The sequence below is a fragment of the Gracilinanus agilis genome, chromosome 5 (genome assembly GCF_016433145.1).
Source record: "Gracilinanus agilis isolate LMUSP501 chromosome 5, AgileGrace, whole genome shotgun sequence".
NCBI lineage: Eukaryota > Metazoa > Chordata > Mammalia > Didelphimorphia > Didelphidae > Gracilinanus > Gracilinanus agilis.
Genome location: NC_058134.1, coordinates 23,250,930 through 23,268,205, shown reverse-complemented (window position 1 = coordinate 23,268,205; position 17,276 = coordinate 23,250,930). Strand labels below are relative to the sequence as shown.

The 17,276-nt window shown below is 54.5% G+C and overlaps 2 protein-coding genes across 2 annotated transcripts in view; one reads left to right on the top strand and one right to left on the bottom strand.

Annotated features, from left to right (window-relative positions):
• STT3B (STT3 oligosaccharyltransferase complex catalytic subunit B) overlaps positions 1 to 5,114 on the top strand; it is a 57,591-nt gene extending 52,477 nt beyond the window's left edge. The window contains exons 12-16 of the mRNA XM_044677235.1: positions 78 to 249; positions 624 to 797; positions 1,432 to 1,545; positions 2,206 to 2,418; positions 3,736 to 5,114. Of these exons, the coding sequence (XP_044533170.1) occupies positions 78 to 249; positions 624 to 797; positions 1,432 to 1,545; positions 2,206 to 2,418; positions 3,736 to 3,816 (754 nt within the window). The 3' untranslated portion in view covers positions 3,817 to 5,114. The remainder of the gene's footprint in view (positions 1 to 77; positions 250 to 623; positions 798 to 1,431; positions 1,546 to 2,205; positions 2,419 to 3,735) is intronic.
• Positions 5,115 to 9,521: 4,407 nt separating this feature from the next.
• Positions 9,522 to 17,276, bottom strand: part of OSBPL10 (oxysterol binding protein like 10) — a 107,410-nt gene continuing 99,655 nt past the window's right edge. Inside the window, exons 9-11 of the mRNA XM_044678876.1 lie at positions 15,029 to 15,211; positions 12,460 to 12,613; positions 9,522 to 10,552 (exon numbers count right to left, since the gene is read on the bottom strand). Coding sequence (XP_044534811.1) covers positions 10,508 to 10,552; positions 12,460 to 12,613; positions 15,029 to 15,211 — 382 coding nt within the window. The 3' untranslated portion in view covers positions 9,522 to 10,507. The remainder of the gene's footprint in view (positions 10,553 to 12,459; positions 12,614 to 15,028; positions 15,212 to 17,276) is intronic.

The following is a 17,276-nucleotide window of genomic DNA, read 5'->3' as shown; positions in this document are numbered from 1 at the left end:
CCCAGACCCCCCAGACCCCCACACACACACACACCAGCCTCCCTGCGGACACCCCTGACCCCGCCGGCCTCTCGCAGCACCAGGAACATCCTGGACGACTTCCGGGAGGCCTATTACTGGCTGCGGCAGAACACGGACGAGCAGGCGCGCGTCATGTCCTGGTGGGACTACGGCTACCAGATCGCCGGCATGGCCAACAGGACCACCCTGGTGGACAACAACACGTGGAACAACAGCCATATCGCGCTGGTAAGGCGTCCTGGGCCGGGCGGGGGAGGCGCGGTCGGAACCGGGCCCTTGGCGGCCACCTACGTCCCACTGGACGTTCTGCCACAGGACGGAGCCCTCAGCGGCCCCGTGGATGGCCGTCTGGGGTGCCGGCCGTAGCCTGGCCGCAGAGACGGCGCAGCGGCCGGGCCCGCTGGACGTCGGCCATGGTGGCGCAGCTCCTTCGGGGACGGGCCGGCTTCTCCTTAAGGGAAAATTCTGTGGGATCCCTTTTTGGCTTTTCCAAAGATGCTCTCAGGGCTGCCCCCGTCCAGAGCCTCGAGCTGGGGGGCCGCTCGGGCCCGGTCCTGGGGGGCGCCCAGAGCCCCACTGAAAGTCTTCTCCCCCGTGTCCAGGTCGGGAAGGCCATGTCCTCCAACGAGACGGCGGCCTACCAGATCATGCGCAGCCTGGACGTCGACTACGTCCTCATCATCTTCGGGGGCGTCATCGGCTACTCCGGGGATGACATCAACAAGTTCCTCTGGATGGTCCGGATAGCCGAGGGGGAGCACCCCAAGGACATCCGGGTAAGAGCACGAGGCGCGGGAGAGTGGCCGGGGGCGGCTCTGGGCCCCAGACAGAGGGGGGAGACGGGGAGGCCGCCTCGGGCTCCCCCACCCCCACCAGAGGCCCGCCTGCCCCGCACTCCCTTCCTGAGACCCCAAGATCTGCCTCTGCTGCAGCCCCCCTCCCCCCCCACTCCTGTTCTGAAACCAGGACAGCCGCCTCCTCCAGGGAGCCCCTCTGACCTGGGCTGTGACCCTCTTTGCCTCTGAATTCCCATCCATCCTGCTGTGTGCCTGGACCCGGCCCACTCCGACTCCTAGTTCAGCCCCAATAAGGAAGGAGAGGTGCGGGGGGGCGGGGGGGGCTCCTCGTTAATGGGGGCAGAGACGGGCGCCCGGCCCGCATGGCTCGGTGTTGTCATAAATAGTTGTCTGTAGTAATAGTCTTGTCGCCGAGAGGAGCCCCCGGCCTTGGGCCCTGCTGAGCCGTGTGACCTTGGACGAGTCACTTCTGCTGAGAAAGCCCCCAAGGGGGTCCCGGAGAGTCGGGCACGAGCCTGGCCGGACCTCTGGGACAGAAACGGAATGAAGGCGGCCTCGGCGCCTCTTAGCCTGTCGCGGACCCTCCCCAGAAATGCCTCCTTGTGCCTTGCAGGAGAGCGACTACTTCACGCCTCAGGGAGAGTTCCGGGTGGACAAGGCGGGCTCCCCCACCCTGCTCAACTGCCTCATGTACAAAATGTCCTACTACCGATTCGGAGAGATGCAGGTCAGTGGGGTCACCTGGGGGGGGGGTCGGGGTCCTCCCGAAGCTCGTCTCCTCTGCGGCCGGGACAGGGAGGGCCACCAGATTCCGGGTTCACCCTACCTCAGAGCGGGGTGCAGCCATCTGTCCCCCAGCAATTGTGGACGATCCAGAACCTGTTCTTTGGGGACTCCTTTATTTGAAATTGGGACGAGCTCGCTCCCCGGCGTCTTCCAGAGACGGCGCTGCGGACGGGCAGGGAGCCCGGGAAGCCCTGGGTTCGGGTGCCGCTTCCCTGGGGCGCCGAATGGCACTCGTTCCCGGCAGGCCCCGAGCTGGACAGGGCAGACGAGGGCCTTTCCCAAGCCCTGGTCAGAGGCCAGCCGAGCGGGAGAGGTCTCGGCCCAGAGGCCCAGGGAAGCCTCCACCCCGGAGGCCGCGCTCTGTCTCGTGGAGAGCCGCAGCTGCGCCAGAGCTCCGGCGACGAGGGCCGGGAGGCTCCCTCCACCTCCCTCTGGAACCCGATGTGGCCGTTTCCAAAATGGCGGCACGATCGGGGCGTGTTAGGGTTGCCGCTTTGGGCCCTTTTGGGGGGTCCTTCCGTGGTCCTGCCCGGCTGTCCCGGGGGGACGCGGCAGCCCCGCTCGGGTCACCCACACGTGCGCCTTGTCTGCCCCTTCGCAGCTGGATTTTCGGACCCCCCCAGGCTTCGACCGGACGCGGAACGCCGAGATCGGCAACAAGGACATCAAGTTCAGACACTTGGAGGAGGCCTTCACGTCCGAGCACTGGCTGGTCAGGATCTACAAGGTGAAGCAGCTGGACAACAGGGAGACGCTGGGCCGCAGGCCGCGCGTGACCAACATCATCTCCAAACAGAAGTATTTGTCAAAGAAGGTGGGTGCCCCGAGCGGGGGGGCCTCTTCTGTGTTCGGGTCTGCGCTGGGGGCCTGCAGGGGGCTCCTCCTGGCCATGGGGAGGGGCGGGGGGGAAGCACGAATGAAGCACGAATGTCCCGTGCTGGCAGGCTCCTTCCTCCTCCTCCTCCTCCCTGGTCTACGGGGCTCCTCTTCTCTGCTTTGGGGGGCAGCTCCAACCTCAGCTGCCGCCTCCACGCTGGGGCCGCTCATTTTTATTTTCACAATCTGGGGTCTTGGGGAGGCCAGGCTGACCCTTAGGAGAGCAGCCACAAAGCCCCAGGATCCGGACCCTCGTGGGTCACCCAGACTGGAGCCTGGGCCTTCCAGGCTCCTCCAGGACCAGAGAGAAGCCACTCTGTGCCCCAGCACTGGCGCTGACCAGCTCACTGGGCACCCCCTCCAGCCAGGGCAGAGCTCTGGGGCTCCCAAGGAGGATTGGGGGGACGCTGCTCCTGGCTTCTCTTGGGGCCGCTTTGGGGACTCCATTTGGAATCAGTAAAGAAGCCTCGTCCGTACTAGGAATGTGGGAGAAGATTCCCAGCAGGCCTTGGGGTGGGCCCAGACCCACATTTTGGGGTCCTTTCATTAAGCTTCTCCCTCCCTCTTCTGCCAGTTAATGGAGCCTGAGGACCCCGAGGGAGCAGCATTGTGACCTGATGGCTCTGAGTGTTTGGGTTTGAGGGTCCCCTTTCCCTTCCCCCATCGGCAGGCTCTGAGCCAAGGACCGGGGAGCCCCGAGCAGAGGCCCCCGAGCGGTCAGGCCAGGCAAATCTGCCTACTTGGAAGGAGCCCCTTCCTGGAAGAAGGGCCTGGCGCAAAGCCTGATGGGAGTGTTGTGTGGTCGCTGGCCGCCCTCTTTGGCCATTCAGGAGGCAGCCTTGGTGGGGAGTCCTTAAAGGAGCCTCCTGCCCTGGCTGGAGAGGCCCGGGGTGTCTCACGGGCCGGGGGGCCCCCAACGTCTTGGGCAGCGTGGATGTGGGGTGCTGTCCCCGCTCAGCCCGTGGCCACAGCCGCCTCCAAGGAAGCCGGGGTGCCGAGGGCCTTAAAGCCCCCCAGAGAGCCCCAGCTTTGCCCGCCCGTAGCCAGAGGTGGGGGCAGGAGGGCAGGCTCAGCGCTGGGCCCGCCCCGGGCCCTCGCCGCCACCCCACACGGCCCACTCTGGGGCCATCCTCCAGCGTTCAGTTCACAGCTCAGTAGAGGCGCCGGGCTCGGCCTGGATGCCGCCGGAGGTGCCACGTCCCGGGCTTCGGGGCCCCCCAGCGTCCGCACTAACCGGCCGTGTCGCTCTTTTCAGACCACCAAGAGGAAGCGCGGCTACATCAAGAACAAACTCCTCCTAAAGAAAGGCAAGAGGCCCAGCAAGAAGACCCTTTAAGGGCTGCTCCGGGGCCGGCGGCGAGCAGTTGTCCTGGAGAGAACCAGCCTTTGCCTTTAGCTCCGTCGTGTTTCACAACAGCAGGAGGGAACAGAACCATCCCCGGTCCAGATTCATGTACAAATTTCAGGCAGTGTCTGACACGCACAGATTGGCTTCTCGAGACGGGCTTGTAGATTTGTGATGGGAAGCGAGCCTGAGCCCCGCCGTCCTGGCGAGCAGCAGCTTCGATTTTTTACTGGTACATATTGTCTTTCCACGCCAAGAATTTGGACTTCACGGCACCAAAGAACCCTCGAATCTGGCCCCTGGCACACGCAAATTTGTCCGGTTTTGTTTTTCCCTTTTTCTTTTTTAATCCCCCCATGAGACCTGCACTTCCTCTGACTACCTGATCAGCAATACGCGAAATGCAGATTGTAAGTTGTGACGTTTTTGGACAACCAGGAAATGAGTCACAGATCCGGAAAGAGCTGCAGCCCTGGAGGGCCCTTCCTGGACTGCTATTTATTTCCCTGTTTCCACGTCAAGAATGTTTCATCAAATGCACATTTTCTATTTCCCGCTTTGCTCCGTCCAGGACGCTGCTGCTGCTCGGCCCACGCGCGGCCTTTGTCCATCGGCCTCGTGGCTGCGGGTGGTGGCGGCGGCTTCCACGCGAGCCCCCCGGCGGCTCCTTCCAGGGCGAAATGGTGCCCTGTGGCCGGGCGCGCTCCATCACCTCGCTGGAGGGGAACGCCGAGGGGCCCGTTTGGAAGTTGTCCGAGCCTCCCGCGGCCCCCGAGCCCAGGACATTTGGTGAAACACTCTGACGGGGCGAGGAGCCTCCTCGGTGTGACCGTTGTGACGGGTCTGTCCAGTGACACACACACACGCGCGCGTGCTCACACCGAGGGGGTGCGGCACTCGTGCCCTTTCCTGCTCCAGCAGCTTGAGGAGAAAGACCTGCAATTCTCCGCAGCCCTTGGGAGAAAGTGCTTGGAGAAGAGGGAGAGCTCTTCCTACTGCAAGCTGTCCCCATTGGGGTTTTATACATATCTATATTAAAAAATTATAACTTACACCACTGCTTTGGGTGGAATGTGCAGAATAATAGTATGTACCTTTTATGAAGAAAATGTAATTTACAACGTTCGGTGAGAATGTTACTGCTGATTTTCCTTCCCCAGAAAGTGTAGACTGTTTGTTTTTTGTTTCTGATTTATAAAAACTCATTTTTGACCCTGATGATGGTTCTTTTACAGACCAATAAAAATGGCTGTAACATTTTCACAAATAAAAACATTAATAGATCTGGATTTCTGATACCTTATTTGTCATTTGGGGATTTGCTTTTATTTGGTGACTTGGAAGCACCATGCAAACATTGTGGATGAGGGGAAATAAAGTTAATTCGAGTTTTGTTTTAAGTGTGTTCTTCTGTGCCTCCTTAAAAATTTATTGGGAGAGGAAGAGAAAGTACAACTCAGCAGACGTTTAGCTTGCCAATTCTGAAATTATTGTGCATCTCCTTTAGCCCTAAGAACATCTCAGGTGGGCATCAGCCCTTTCACCTCCCCGTGTCAGCTCCCAGGAGCCCTCTTGGCTTCTCGGGCTAAGCGCCTCAACCAGTCACACCACGGCTCTCTCCTCCGGCTGCTGGGCTCTTGGTCGCTCGTCCTGGTCTGTCCCTCTGCCATTGTCGACTCCTCGCATCCAGCACTTGTTCTGAGGGATTTGAGGTTCTGTTTGTGAGCCAGTCATTGGTCTGGCCTTATTTTATTATGGCTTTCGGGGATTCTGATGATTCTTACATTCTCTCTCCTGATCTATTTTCCCAGTCGGTTGTTTTTCCAGTGAGATATTTCAGGTGTTTTTCTATTTTTTTTTTCATTCTTTTGAGTTTGCTTCCTGCTCTCTTATGGGGTCTTCCATTCCATTTGGCCAAGTCTATTCTTTGAGCAAGTGTTTTCTTCAGTGAGTACTGAAACAAAACCAGGAACAAAGGCAGGCGCCCTGGCAGTAACCGGAGTGCTTCTTGGGGTGGGGAAACGCAGCCACCTTCACATGGAGCAGGACTCAAACTGGCCACAGCCCCCGCAGGAAGCCCTTGTCCGGATGGCCCCACGATGATGGTGGGAGGGGGAGGGCAGCTCCTCCCTCCTTTCGTGTCTGACATCCTCAAGCATCAGCCTTGTTGCCCTGCTGTGGGAGGGGGCAGCCAAGGAGGAACTTGAATGAAATGACCAATGGAGATGTAGACGGCTCCTGTGGAATCCCAAAGTGGGGGGAGGTGCTGAGGCTTCCCCAGACTGTGAACTAAAATGTTCCCTCCAGCGCTGGGCCCAGGTTTCAGCTTCTCACTGAGAACCAGAAGAAATAAGTAGGTATTATTAGGTGGGCGAGCTAAGAGAAGGGGCAGCTGGAAGCCACAACTTGTTTTCACAGGGCCCCTTGGAGCTGGCCCCACGATCCCAGGCCGGTAAGGCTGGTGGTGTCTTAGCAGTGTTTATTAGGCAGCTGGAAGAGGGATGAGGAGACCCACGGAAGAACATTCCCTTCCTTTGTGCAAAGGGCAAAAATACATGAAGAAACTTGTTTGCCCCCCAATTCAAGAAATGTGCTGGCCTTCCTTAAGGGAGGTAAATGCCAGCCACTGTCATTGGGGACCTGCCTTCGCCCCGGATAACCCAGAGCACCTCATGGGCCCATCCCAAGCACAGAAAGCCCAAGTGTTCCCGATCTGGCCGGCCTGTGATCCTTGCTCCTCAGTGCTACCTTCTCACCAAGCAGGAACTGGTTGGCTGGACCTGTTGTTTCCTCGTGACCCCCGTGATCTCATTTGGAGTTTTGTTGGCAGAGATAACTGAAGTCATTTGCTGTTTCCTTCTCCAGTTCATTTTTGCAGATACGGAAACTGAGGTCCAACAGGGTTAAATGACTTGCCCGGGGTCACACGGCAGGGATGTGTCCCAGGGAGGCCAGATTTAAATTCAGGTCTTCCTGCATCCAGCAGGGAAAGGGATGACAAACGTCCCACAAAAGATGTGCCCTAGTCTCAGAATGGGGGAAGAGGTCTTCCCTGGGGAGCGGTTACTGGCAGAGGCAAGAAGATTGGAACCCAGGACTTTGCCATCCAGATCAAGCCTTCTCTCTACTCCCAAATCCACTGATGGGGTCAGCGGCCATTGCTGCATTGTGGGAGGAAGGGTCTAGAGCCCTCCGACCGTTCTGAAGAGCTGTACAAACGCCAGCTCGCCAGCCCTCAGGATTCCTGAGAACTCCCGTTGTGAGGCAAAAGAGAACCAGGAGGGGCCTCTAGACACCAAAAACTCTCCGTGGCCCCTCTGACATCTGAGCAGACATGGTGCTTCTTCTCCACAAAAGCCCCAAATGCTTTATCCCGGGCACCCCTAATTCTGGAATTCCAGCAGCCCACCCGGACCCAAAGACAATCGGGCTTCTTGGGGCTCCCGGGGCTTCGGTCCATCTGGCCCCAATCCCAAACATCCTCCGCATTCAGCCGACTTCCCAGACAAGCAATGGGCATAGAAGCCCTCTGGGAGTGGAAACAAAGCGGGGCCAGACAGAGCCAGACCCAAATGCCTCTACCAAGGCCGTTTGCCGCCCACCCTCCTACCCTGAGGAAGAAAACACACACAGCTGCCTCCCTGAGGATGGAGATGCGCATGCGCGGGGACAGATGACAGGAAGTAGTTAATGACCAGGGCGGAAGCCCTCAGGAGGTAGTTAATTACTAGGTGGTCTCTTTCAGGTAGAAGATGGCGGCTCTTCTGGGCTGAGGGAAGTCACGGGATGACAAGATGAACTTTCTCAGCTGACTGAAAGATGACTCGTCCCAGCTCCAGGGCCGCCATCACCACCGGCGCCACCTGAACACAGTCACTGCTCCTAAGAGCAAAAGACTAGCTCAGTCCGGTTTCTCTAAGCCCGAGCTCACATTTACAGCGTGCTTCAGGGTTGGGGTGACTTCTTACCTTCTCATTTGGGCTTCAGAACAACCCCGAGAAAGAGGAATGATTGACCCATTTTACAGATGAGAAAACAGGGCCAGGCTCTCCTGGCTAATAAGTGCGGGAAGCAGGATCCGCGCCCAGGCTAGCCCTCTATCCACGTTCACTCAAACTCCTCTTTCTTAACATGGAGGATACAAAGCCAAAGAGGAGACTGGTCTGGCCCCAAAATTACACTCTTCGGGGAGCCAGGAGGATGTAAATACGTAGGACACCAATGGCAGCCCCAGGACGGTGCCGAGAAAAGGGGAGAGCACTCGGGGCCCCGAGATGGGAGACAGTGGAGGGAACAGGACACAGCCAGCACCACGCTGGGACAGGCGCTGTCTGAAAACAATCGATGTGGCGTTGAATGGGGACAAGCTAGCCACTGGGAGAGGGTGGAAAGGCGGGCATGCTGGGGAGAGAGTGACAAGAAGCTCTCCAAGAAGAGGACGCCCTCCGCGTCCTTCTCTCCATCCCTTTATGAAGGCTACATGGTCAATAGAACAATAAGCCGAGGGATTGCCGAGGTGGAAATACTGCCCCCGTGCTTAACACTTGGCTCTCAGCAGTCCTTGGGAGCTCCAGCAAAGCCCTGGCTGTATCCATTGACCAGAACCAACCAGCCAAAGAGGACACTTTTGCTCAGGGGGAGCTTGGAGATTCTTGGTGGCCCAGGAAGCCTTTTAGGAAAGCTCTGCATGCGATGCCATCCCGGCCACCCCAATGAACTTCAGCTGCCATCCTGGTGCAACTGCTATATCTGCGGGACCAGGTAGAGAATCAGCATGTATGAATCACCAACTGTATGCCATTCTCATTTGAAACTCACAATGACCCTGGGAGGGAGGGACTGTTCTGATCCTCCTTTGACAGGACACATGATGTGATTCGCCCTGTCGGGTTATCCACTTTGTCAGGGTCCGAGGCCAGATTTGAATGCATGGCTTCCTGACTCTTGGCGCCTATGCTTGCTTGATAAGAAAGGAAGCCCACAGGAAGGCATGAACCACGCTGGGTTAACAGGTCGAAGCCCGGAGAACGGTGCTGTGTACGCCCAGGTGACTCCGCTGGCTCGTTCAAAGGGCAGAAGATAAACTCAGCATTTAGATGGAGATAGAGAAATGCCCCAGTCCAAATCTATTTACAAAGTAGGACAAATGGGCATTAAGAAAGCCTGAAAGGCGTCCTGGGTGAAGGCAGGTGGTCCCCCTGTTCATGAATTATCACCGTCATCTGAGAAGTCCAGTAAAAAGAACCTGTGGGCAGCTAGATGCCTCAGTGGATAGAGAGCCAGGCCTGGGTTCGAATGTGGCCTCAGACACTTCCTAGCTGGGTGACCAATTGGCTAAGTCACCATCCCAGCTGCCTAAGCCCTTACCATTCTTCTGTCAATACATAGCATCGGTTCTGACATGGAAGGTTTAAGAAACAAAGGAATAAAGGCTGAAACAATGATCGGTTATACACTCCCTGTTTTTTATTTCTTTTACATTTCTGTCTCATGTACTTAAGGCGCCTCCTGGGAGAAAGGACTGAGACATAATTCAAGCTGAATCATGTTGGTGTGTTTGCAGGTATCATTTATTTGTAATCATACGGGGTTTTCCTTGCAGGATTCCGCTTAAACTAGAAATGTGCATTAAAAAATACCTTTCCCCTTCCCTCCCTCCCTCGCCCCCCCAAACCCCAATTCCTCAAAAAATCGGGGCCCCTTTTTTCAAATCACAAAAGGAATTGTTTCCAAAGGCTTATGTTTCCACTGGCAAAATGGCATCTAAAAAGGGTTAGACTTGGTTTCTATGGTGAGAAAAATGTCAAAAAACTAAATCGGACAGGCAGGGGGGAAATCCACCCTCCAATGGGTGCTCAAGAATGGAGGAAAAGGGGGCTTGCACCAAACCCTGCTTGACTGCCCACCTAGAAGCACCGGGCCCATCTCCCCTCTCCCCAAGCGCTCTGCTAGCAAGCAGAGCTTTCTTTCTCAGAGGGCTCTTCTGAGACAACCCCAGTGGCTGCCATCATGGAAACATGCCATGGAAACCATTCTTTGGAAGGCGCCCACCACAGGAGCTCAACAGCCAGGACCCAAGAGAAGGGTCAGGGTCAAAGGACCGGGTTACTTATTCAGTTTGGAAGTAGGGGAGAAGCCACAGTTCCCATCACCCCCTCTGCCCCACCCCAAAAGAATGAGATGCTCTACGGACCAAATGGATGTGGCGTGGCCAGCTGGACAGAATCCATTCACCTTCCTTGGGACACGCCAGGAAGGAATCCCATTTTAAGTGCACAAAACTTTGAGCAAAGGGAAAAATAGAAAAAGTCGACCCTCATTTATACAAAAGTCCTCGCGATCATCGGCAGTTCATTTTTACCAGGGTAATCGTCATGCCTGGTCTCTGCCTGTGTGTGTGTGTGTGTTTGTGTGTGTGTAAACCACAGACACGGCGCTTACACACCCATCCACACTGAACACGCACTCACACATCTTTACACGTGTGACTTGAGGATTCAGCTAGACTCTGGAGGGGTGTCACTCAGAATACACGACTGTTCTGTCCTTTAAAAAAAAAAAATCCAAAGAACATTTGAACATCCCAGTAGGACTTGGCCAATCCCCCTGAACCTCATATATGGCACCATTTTAATGCCCATAAAGGCAGCTCTATCTTGGAGAACACTGCGTTTTATCCTCGTCATTGGGCTGTCCACAGATGTTTCGCAAACACCCAGCCATTACCCTGGAAGGGAATGAGGGACACGTTATACGGGGCATTTTGCTGGAGGAGAACTTAGCAGAAGCAAGGGAGGGTGGGGGGAACAAACAAGATGGCGCCTCCTAGTGAGGCCTGTGGAACAGATGTGTCACAGGATCAGAACTGGAGGACTGGAAGGCTGGGAGGGTCCCGGACGGAGCTCAGAGGGCCTTAGAAGGCATCTCCGCCAAGCCTCACCCCCATTTCACAGGTCAGGAAACCGAGGCCCCAAGAAATGAATGAGTTTGCCCAAGGTCACACAGATACTAAGCTGCAGAGCCAGAATTTGAACCCTCCTCTTCAGACCCAATCCAGGCCTATTTCCAACACTATGTCAGCCGCCTACTTTAACACCGCCTGCGGCTCTCTGTCAACTTGTGGTTGATCAAATGGATCCTTCCTGGAATGGATTCATTCTGAGACTTGGGAGAGAAGCCCAATCACCTCCCTTGGAGCGTGTCTGTCATCTGTTCTCCCCAGAGACAGGCACACAGGAGGAGCTCGATAAATGCATCCTCAGGAGGCTTCTGGGTTCTACTCTTGACCCTGCCACTATTAGCATGTGGCTGTTAGCCAATAAACAAGCATTAACTACCTACTACATGCCGGGCCCAGAGAGGACAGAGAAGGCTGCGGCCCTGCCCTCGAGAGCTTACTTTGGGGGGAGGGGACGCGTTTCCTGTAGAAGCTGATAGAAAATCTATACAAAATCAATACCAGGAAATCTGCCCTCACACACTTCCTGGCTGGGTGACCCCATTGTCTGGCCCTCACCACTCTTCGGCCTTGGAACCCAGACACAGTACCGATTCCAGTGAGGGTTCAAAAAATAATCTTGTCCCAGATATGGGGGGCCATGGGAGCACCGAAGGGAGATGGGGAGCAGGCTGGGGCTCACGAAGCGGGGAAAGCCTCAGCCTCCTCCCCCACAGGAGGTTGGGTTTGCACCCTCCAGAGCCCTTAGAGGCCCTTCTCCAGGCCATCATGGTACCTGGTCTGGGCACCAGAGGAGAACCAAACCTGCTTTGGGGTTCCCTGGTGGAGCCCCAAAACCTGCTTGTGAATCCCAGAATCCCTGAGATAGGAGGGCATCCAGGGTGACCCAGCCAAAGCAAGGATCCTTTTGGTGGCATCCCTGGCATGCCTCAGAGCTCACTACTGCCCTGTGCCATCTTTCTGAGAACAGGAACAGCTTCCTTTGGGGCACCTGAATCCTCAGTGCTAAAAGCTTGTTAATGGCGGGATGGAGGTAAGAGGAAACCCCGAGAGAGTGGTCTGTGGAATTTCCGGGTGGCGTCCCTGGCTGGAGGGGTGGGCAGCCTGAGATGCTACCTATGCCCTAGGAGGGGAGCCCTGGGCACGCAGGCTGCTGGCCCTGCCCTCCAAGGGCTCACTTGGCCTGCTCCTGGGGCTCCTGGGGCACTCGGCCTGGGCTCTTGCCCTCGCCTTCAGGCCCTGATCAAGGAGAAACGACCCTCCTCAACTCTCAGGCCCCCCTCTAGGTCCATTAAAGTCATCCCCCCAGGCCTGCCGTCCCTCCTCCCACCTCCTTCATCCCAAGAAGCCATGGGAGTGAGACCCTTTGCCTCAAAAGGAATGGGAAGCTGACTGGGACCTAGATTCGAATTCCAATGGCCACTGACTAGCTAAAGAACCTTGGGCAAGTCATTCACCCTGATGGGTCTCCTTTTCCTAGTCTAGGAGGGGAAGGAATCAGACTGGATCACCTCAAAAGATCCCAGGACCCTCCTACAGGTTTCTGAATGCCTCTGTTTCCCTTTCTGAGAAATTGGTGCAGTGAGAGCAGCAGCAACCCCTTCCCTGGGCAGCCCTCTCTAGGTCCTTGGGGGAGGTGGGGACACAGGCAGAGAGTGTGGGGTGGCCCCAGTTACCTCCTTCCTAAAATACTTGGGCTGCCACTCCACTTTGAGCTCAGCCCGATTCTGCTCATCCTTGCGCTGCTGGTCCTCCAGGTGCCTCTTGAACTCGGTGGCCAGGCTCATATTGCCCTCCCTCATGCAGCTCGTGACGTCTCTCCAGAGGTTCCTGCGGGGGCAGAGCCGGGTCAGCCGGGCCTCCTCCTCGCCTCTCCCCGAAATGCCTCCGTCATTTCTCATCTTCCCACCCAACGGGATGAGCCCCCCGAGGGCAGGGCCCACTTCCTCTCCCCCACATGAGATGGGGCGTTTGGCAGCTCCAGGAACGCCAATCTGAACTGAGGGACTCCTCCGTTCCCCCACATCTAGGAGGGTCGCTTTAAAAGGGGAAGACCGAGGCCCTGAGGGATAGGAACTGGGGTTCTCTGCCTCCAGACCCAGCCCTCTCTGACAAGAGCAGGATGAGAAACAGGATGTCTGGCCAAAGCGAGCCCTGCCTGAGTGGAGGGACCCGAAAGCAGCTCCCGGGGCACGGGCCGCTGGGACGTTCCCTTTTCCAGCCTAGAACTGCAGCTCTGGGGACCGTCACCCCCTGTAGGCAGGGACCCACCCAAGCCTCCCGTCGGGCCCTCATGGAGGGTCGGGGGGCCCTCTGGGCACATGCGTGTGAGCTGGGGGTGTCGCCAGGAGAGGCAGCATCTGTCCTGGAGCTCCAGAGAGAGACGACCAGCCGGGGGGACCCTCCTCACTCACGCCAGGGCTGCGCGGGGGCTCCCTGGCTCTGGGACTCAGTTTGCCTCCTCTGTAATACAAGGGCATTAGATCCCCAGAACACACGCTACCTGTTGGCCAGGGCTCGTCTCATGGCTGACTTACTATTCCTGCATCCCCCGGACTTTTGGACACCCCCAGATTTCCCCGAAGCACCCGGGCCATGGCTGGCGCAAAGGAGAGACCTAATCATTGCCCCATTTAAACGTAATTGCAACCGACTAGATGATCCCGAAGGCCCCTTCCAGTTTAAATCATGGACCGAATCCTACAAGAGCAAGTGAGGAGGGGCAACATGGTCGAATGAAGGGGGAATGGACCTGGAGCCAGCAAGGCTTGAGTTCAAATCCTACCTAGAAACAGTTCAGTTTTATGACCTAAGGCACATCCCTTAGTTGGAGCTTCAGATGTTCCATCTGTAAAATGGGAATAAGGATGGCACCCACCACCCACTGCAGGCAGTCGTGAACATGGAAGGAGACGGTACACATGCTCAAGCTCTACACACACGCTGCCTTCTTTAACCAGGAGTGAGACAAGGACTGGGCTTGGGATTTCACTGGGGTAAGGAACTTCCCGTGGTCAAATGGCCACCATCGAAGCCCCTTGGGAAAGGCCACCCACTTCTCCAGATGTTACCAGCTCTGAGAATTTAAGCAATTTGTCCAAGCACATAGCCAGCAGGAAGTCAGAGGCAGAACTCAAACTCAGGTCTTCTGGACATCCCATAGATGCTACACTACACTGACTCTACTGGCTATCATTATTACTATGTGGGCTTCCATTTCCTCCTCTGTAAAATGAGGCGTCTAGACTCAATGGCCTCAGAGGTCCCGTCCAGATCAAGATCCAAGATCCTGACTGAAATCCTACACAACCAAGATGCTGCATGGCCAGGAGAGCCAGACTGGGCTGGGGAGGCAGGTTTGAGGCCAGCCTGGACACATCCAGCTTGGGCTGCCCCCCCCTCCCCACCCGGCAAGTCACTGAACCCTCCTGGTCTATAAAGTGGAGACAAGAATAACGGCCCGAAGCGAATGGCTGTGGGATCGTTGGCAGGACTTAAGGAACTCATCAATGGAAAGGGTTTTGTGAATGTTCAGGTGCTGAAGAAATGGATTATTATTCATTACTCTTCGCCCTCCTCATCATGATGGACCAAACAGTGACAACCATCCCAAGGCCCAAGCGGGACCATAAGCTTCTCCTCTTTGTGACTGAGAAGGAGCCCCACAGGCCAGCCACAAAGCTATCTCTGTCTCTTTCACACTCACACACATGCACAAACTCACACACATACACTCGTAGTACACACTCACACACATGCACACACACTCGCACACACACACTCACACGCATACATTCATACACACATACATATACACACATACACACACACTCGCACACACACATTCGTGTACACACACTCACACGCATACATTCTTACACACATACATATGTACACATACACACACATACACTCATACACACACACACACACACGCACACACTATATGCTCTCCCTCCTGTGGTTGAAAAAGAGCCCCACAGGCCAACCACAAAGCTATCTCTGCTTCTTAAACACACACATGCACACACACACATATGCATACACACTCATTCTCACACAGTCACACATACACACACATATGCATACACACTCATTCTCACAGTCATACATACACACCCATATGCATACACACTCATTCTCACACATACACACACATACACACTTGCACACCCATATGCATACACACTCATTCTCACACACTCTCACACATACACACTCACACACACATGTTCATTCCCCCACCTGGATTCCATGGGTCCTTGCTTATCAATGGGCCGAATCTTCTTTGGGTAGACGGGCAATGTGGCCGTGTTGACCACTTTGGTTTGTCCACTGCTATATGTAAATTCCAAGATGCCATTCCACTCGCCCTGGGCCTTGCACACAATGGTGTTGGTGGGATCGTGCTTCACTTCTGCTGTGACTCTAAATTTGACCAGACACCAAAAGTCAATGCACCTCCCTCCCCACCACAAGGAAGAAAGCCCACAGAACATAATGTTGTCTGGTTTTATCTCCTGAACTCTGTAGCTCTTCTGGATCTCCAAGGATCAACCCGCTAGAATTTATACAAAGTGAAGAGAGCTGGAGTAGGGCTCTGCCATCTTGGGTGAAGATTCCCTATAAGGGTTCACAGGAGGACATGATGGGCAGAGGCAGACATGATGAGGTCACCAACTATACCACTGGAAGGAAGGACTACCTACTTTGAGGAAAACCCACTTCTATAGAAATCCCGACCTTATTTTCCAAACCATGAGTCTGTAACATTTTTATTAATAACAACAACAAAAAATGGTGAGAGAAGAGTCTGATCCCTTTCAATAAAGAAAAAGAATCCACAGTTTGGGTCAAACATGGGCTATAATGATTATTATCTGTGGGACCTATGGTAAATCCATTTCTCTTGGTCTACCATCCCTTACAGCTCTAAGTCTCTGATCTTCTGACCTCTTTGTGTCTCAGTTTCCCTCTCTGTAAAATGAGGGGGAGGATGGGTTAGATGATGGGTTAGAGATTAGTTATAAATGAAGGAAAAGAAAGAGTCCACTGTAAGACTTCTCTGAGACTTTGACCTCATGGCAGGACCATAAATCAATGCCTCTTCTGTCTCAGCTCTGGATGTGACCTTGAAACCTGTCTTTAAAAAGACTCTTATGGACATTTCTGACCTTTCATTGCTTTTGCCTGTTTCCCATCATCTGGAGGAAACCTTAAACTCCCTGTCTCTGATTTAAAATTAGCCCAATTCCCAAAGATCCCTTCATGTGACTTGGTTCTCCTTTGGATTGAGGCCATTCCAAAGTGGCCCCATGGAAGATCAGGGCAGGTCTCTCTCCACCCAGCTGCCGGAGATTCCACTGGTGGCTTTCCCACTAGTGTTTGGCCCTCTCTTTCCGAGTTCCAAGACCACCACCCAACCCCCTCTTCTCTCCCCTGCCCCTGAGATGGGCTGACCCCTGATTCAGGGACATAAATCCCCCCACCAAGTTTTCTGAGAACATAATGTGAGCCTTAACTGGCTTTTGGTTCTGCACAGTCATGTTCATTTTCACTCCATATAAACTGAATAAAAACCTTTCTGATCCAAAGAGCAGAAACGGAAGCTTGTGTATAAAAATAGATTTGCTTTTTGTAAACTGGATCAAAGAGAGAGGGCAGCTTTTGTTCCTTCCCCTCCCAGTAGCTGAATTCTTTGTTTCTTTGTGACTTTTATTTACTCATTTTTTTTATACTCACGGTCCTAAAAGCAAGGGAAAGATGTTGGACAATGTGCCCGTAAGCAATCCCCCTACCATGTTCTTTATCGAACCTCCGGCTTCCTGGTACTTAGAAATGATCTCCCACACTGTGTCTCCAACCCTCCTCACTCCCCATGAAAATCTTCAGCAACAAAAAACCAGTCATTTCTCTTTTCTGAAGCAGTTTCCATCACAAATGCTGTCGCCATCTGGCAAACGTGATTATTTACCCAAGAGGTCTCACTGGGCTCCCTTAACAGAATGTAAACTCATCGGAGGCTTGGATTATTTCACGTTTGTCTTTGTATGCTCAGTGCCTGGAACATAATAAATGCTTGTTGATAAGCACTCACAAGCTGTGACGAGTTGCTCACCCTGAAATAATCCTTCGTATTCATTTTGCACCTATTATGAATTTACTTCATTTGTAAGCCCGTTGTTTCTTTCTCCAGTAGAAACTAACCTCTGAGGGCTGGAATGGGTTCCTTTGGTCACTGGCTCACCAGCACCTAGCCTAGAGCCCAAGACACAGGAGGCAAATAACAGAAGCTCATTAAACTGAGGTGGGTTTAATTGAATGGACCACAAGGTCACAAGCATCCATGGGAACTAGAAAAGGGTGACGGATGGAGAACTGGTCAGGCTTTTCAGGGCCATCCGGTTATCTGAGTGAACTGAGTCCCACACAGGAGAAGTGACTGACTAAGGTCACAGATTTAGAAAAAAGGTGATGCCAAATCAACAAATCA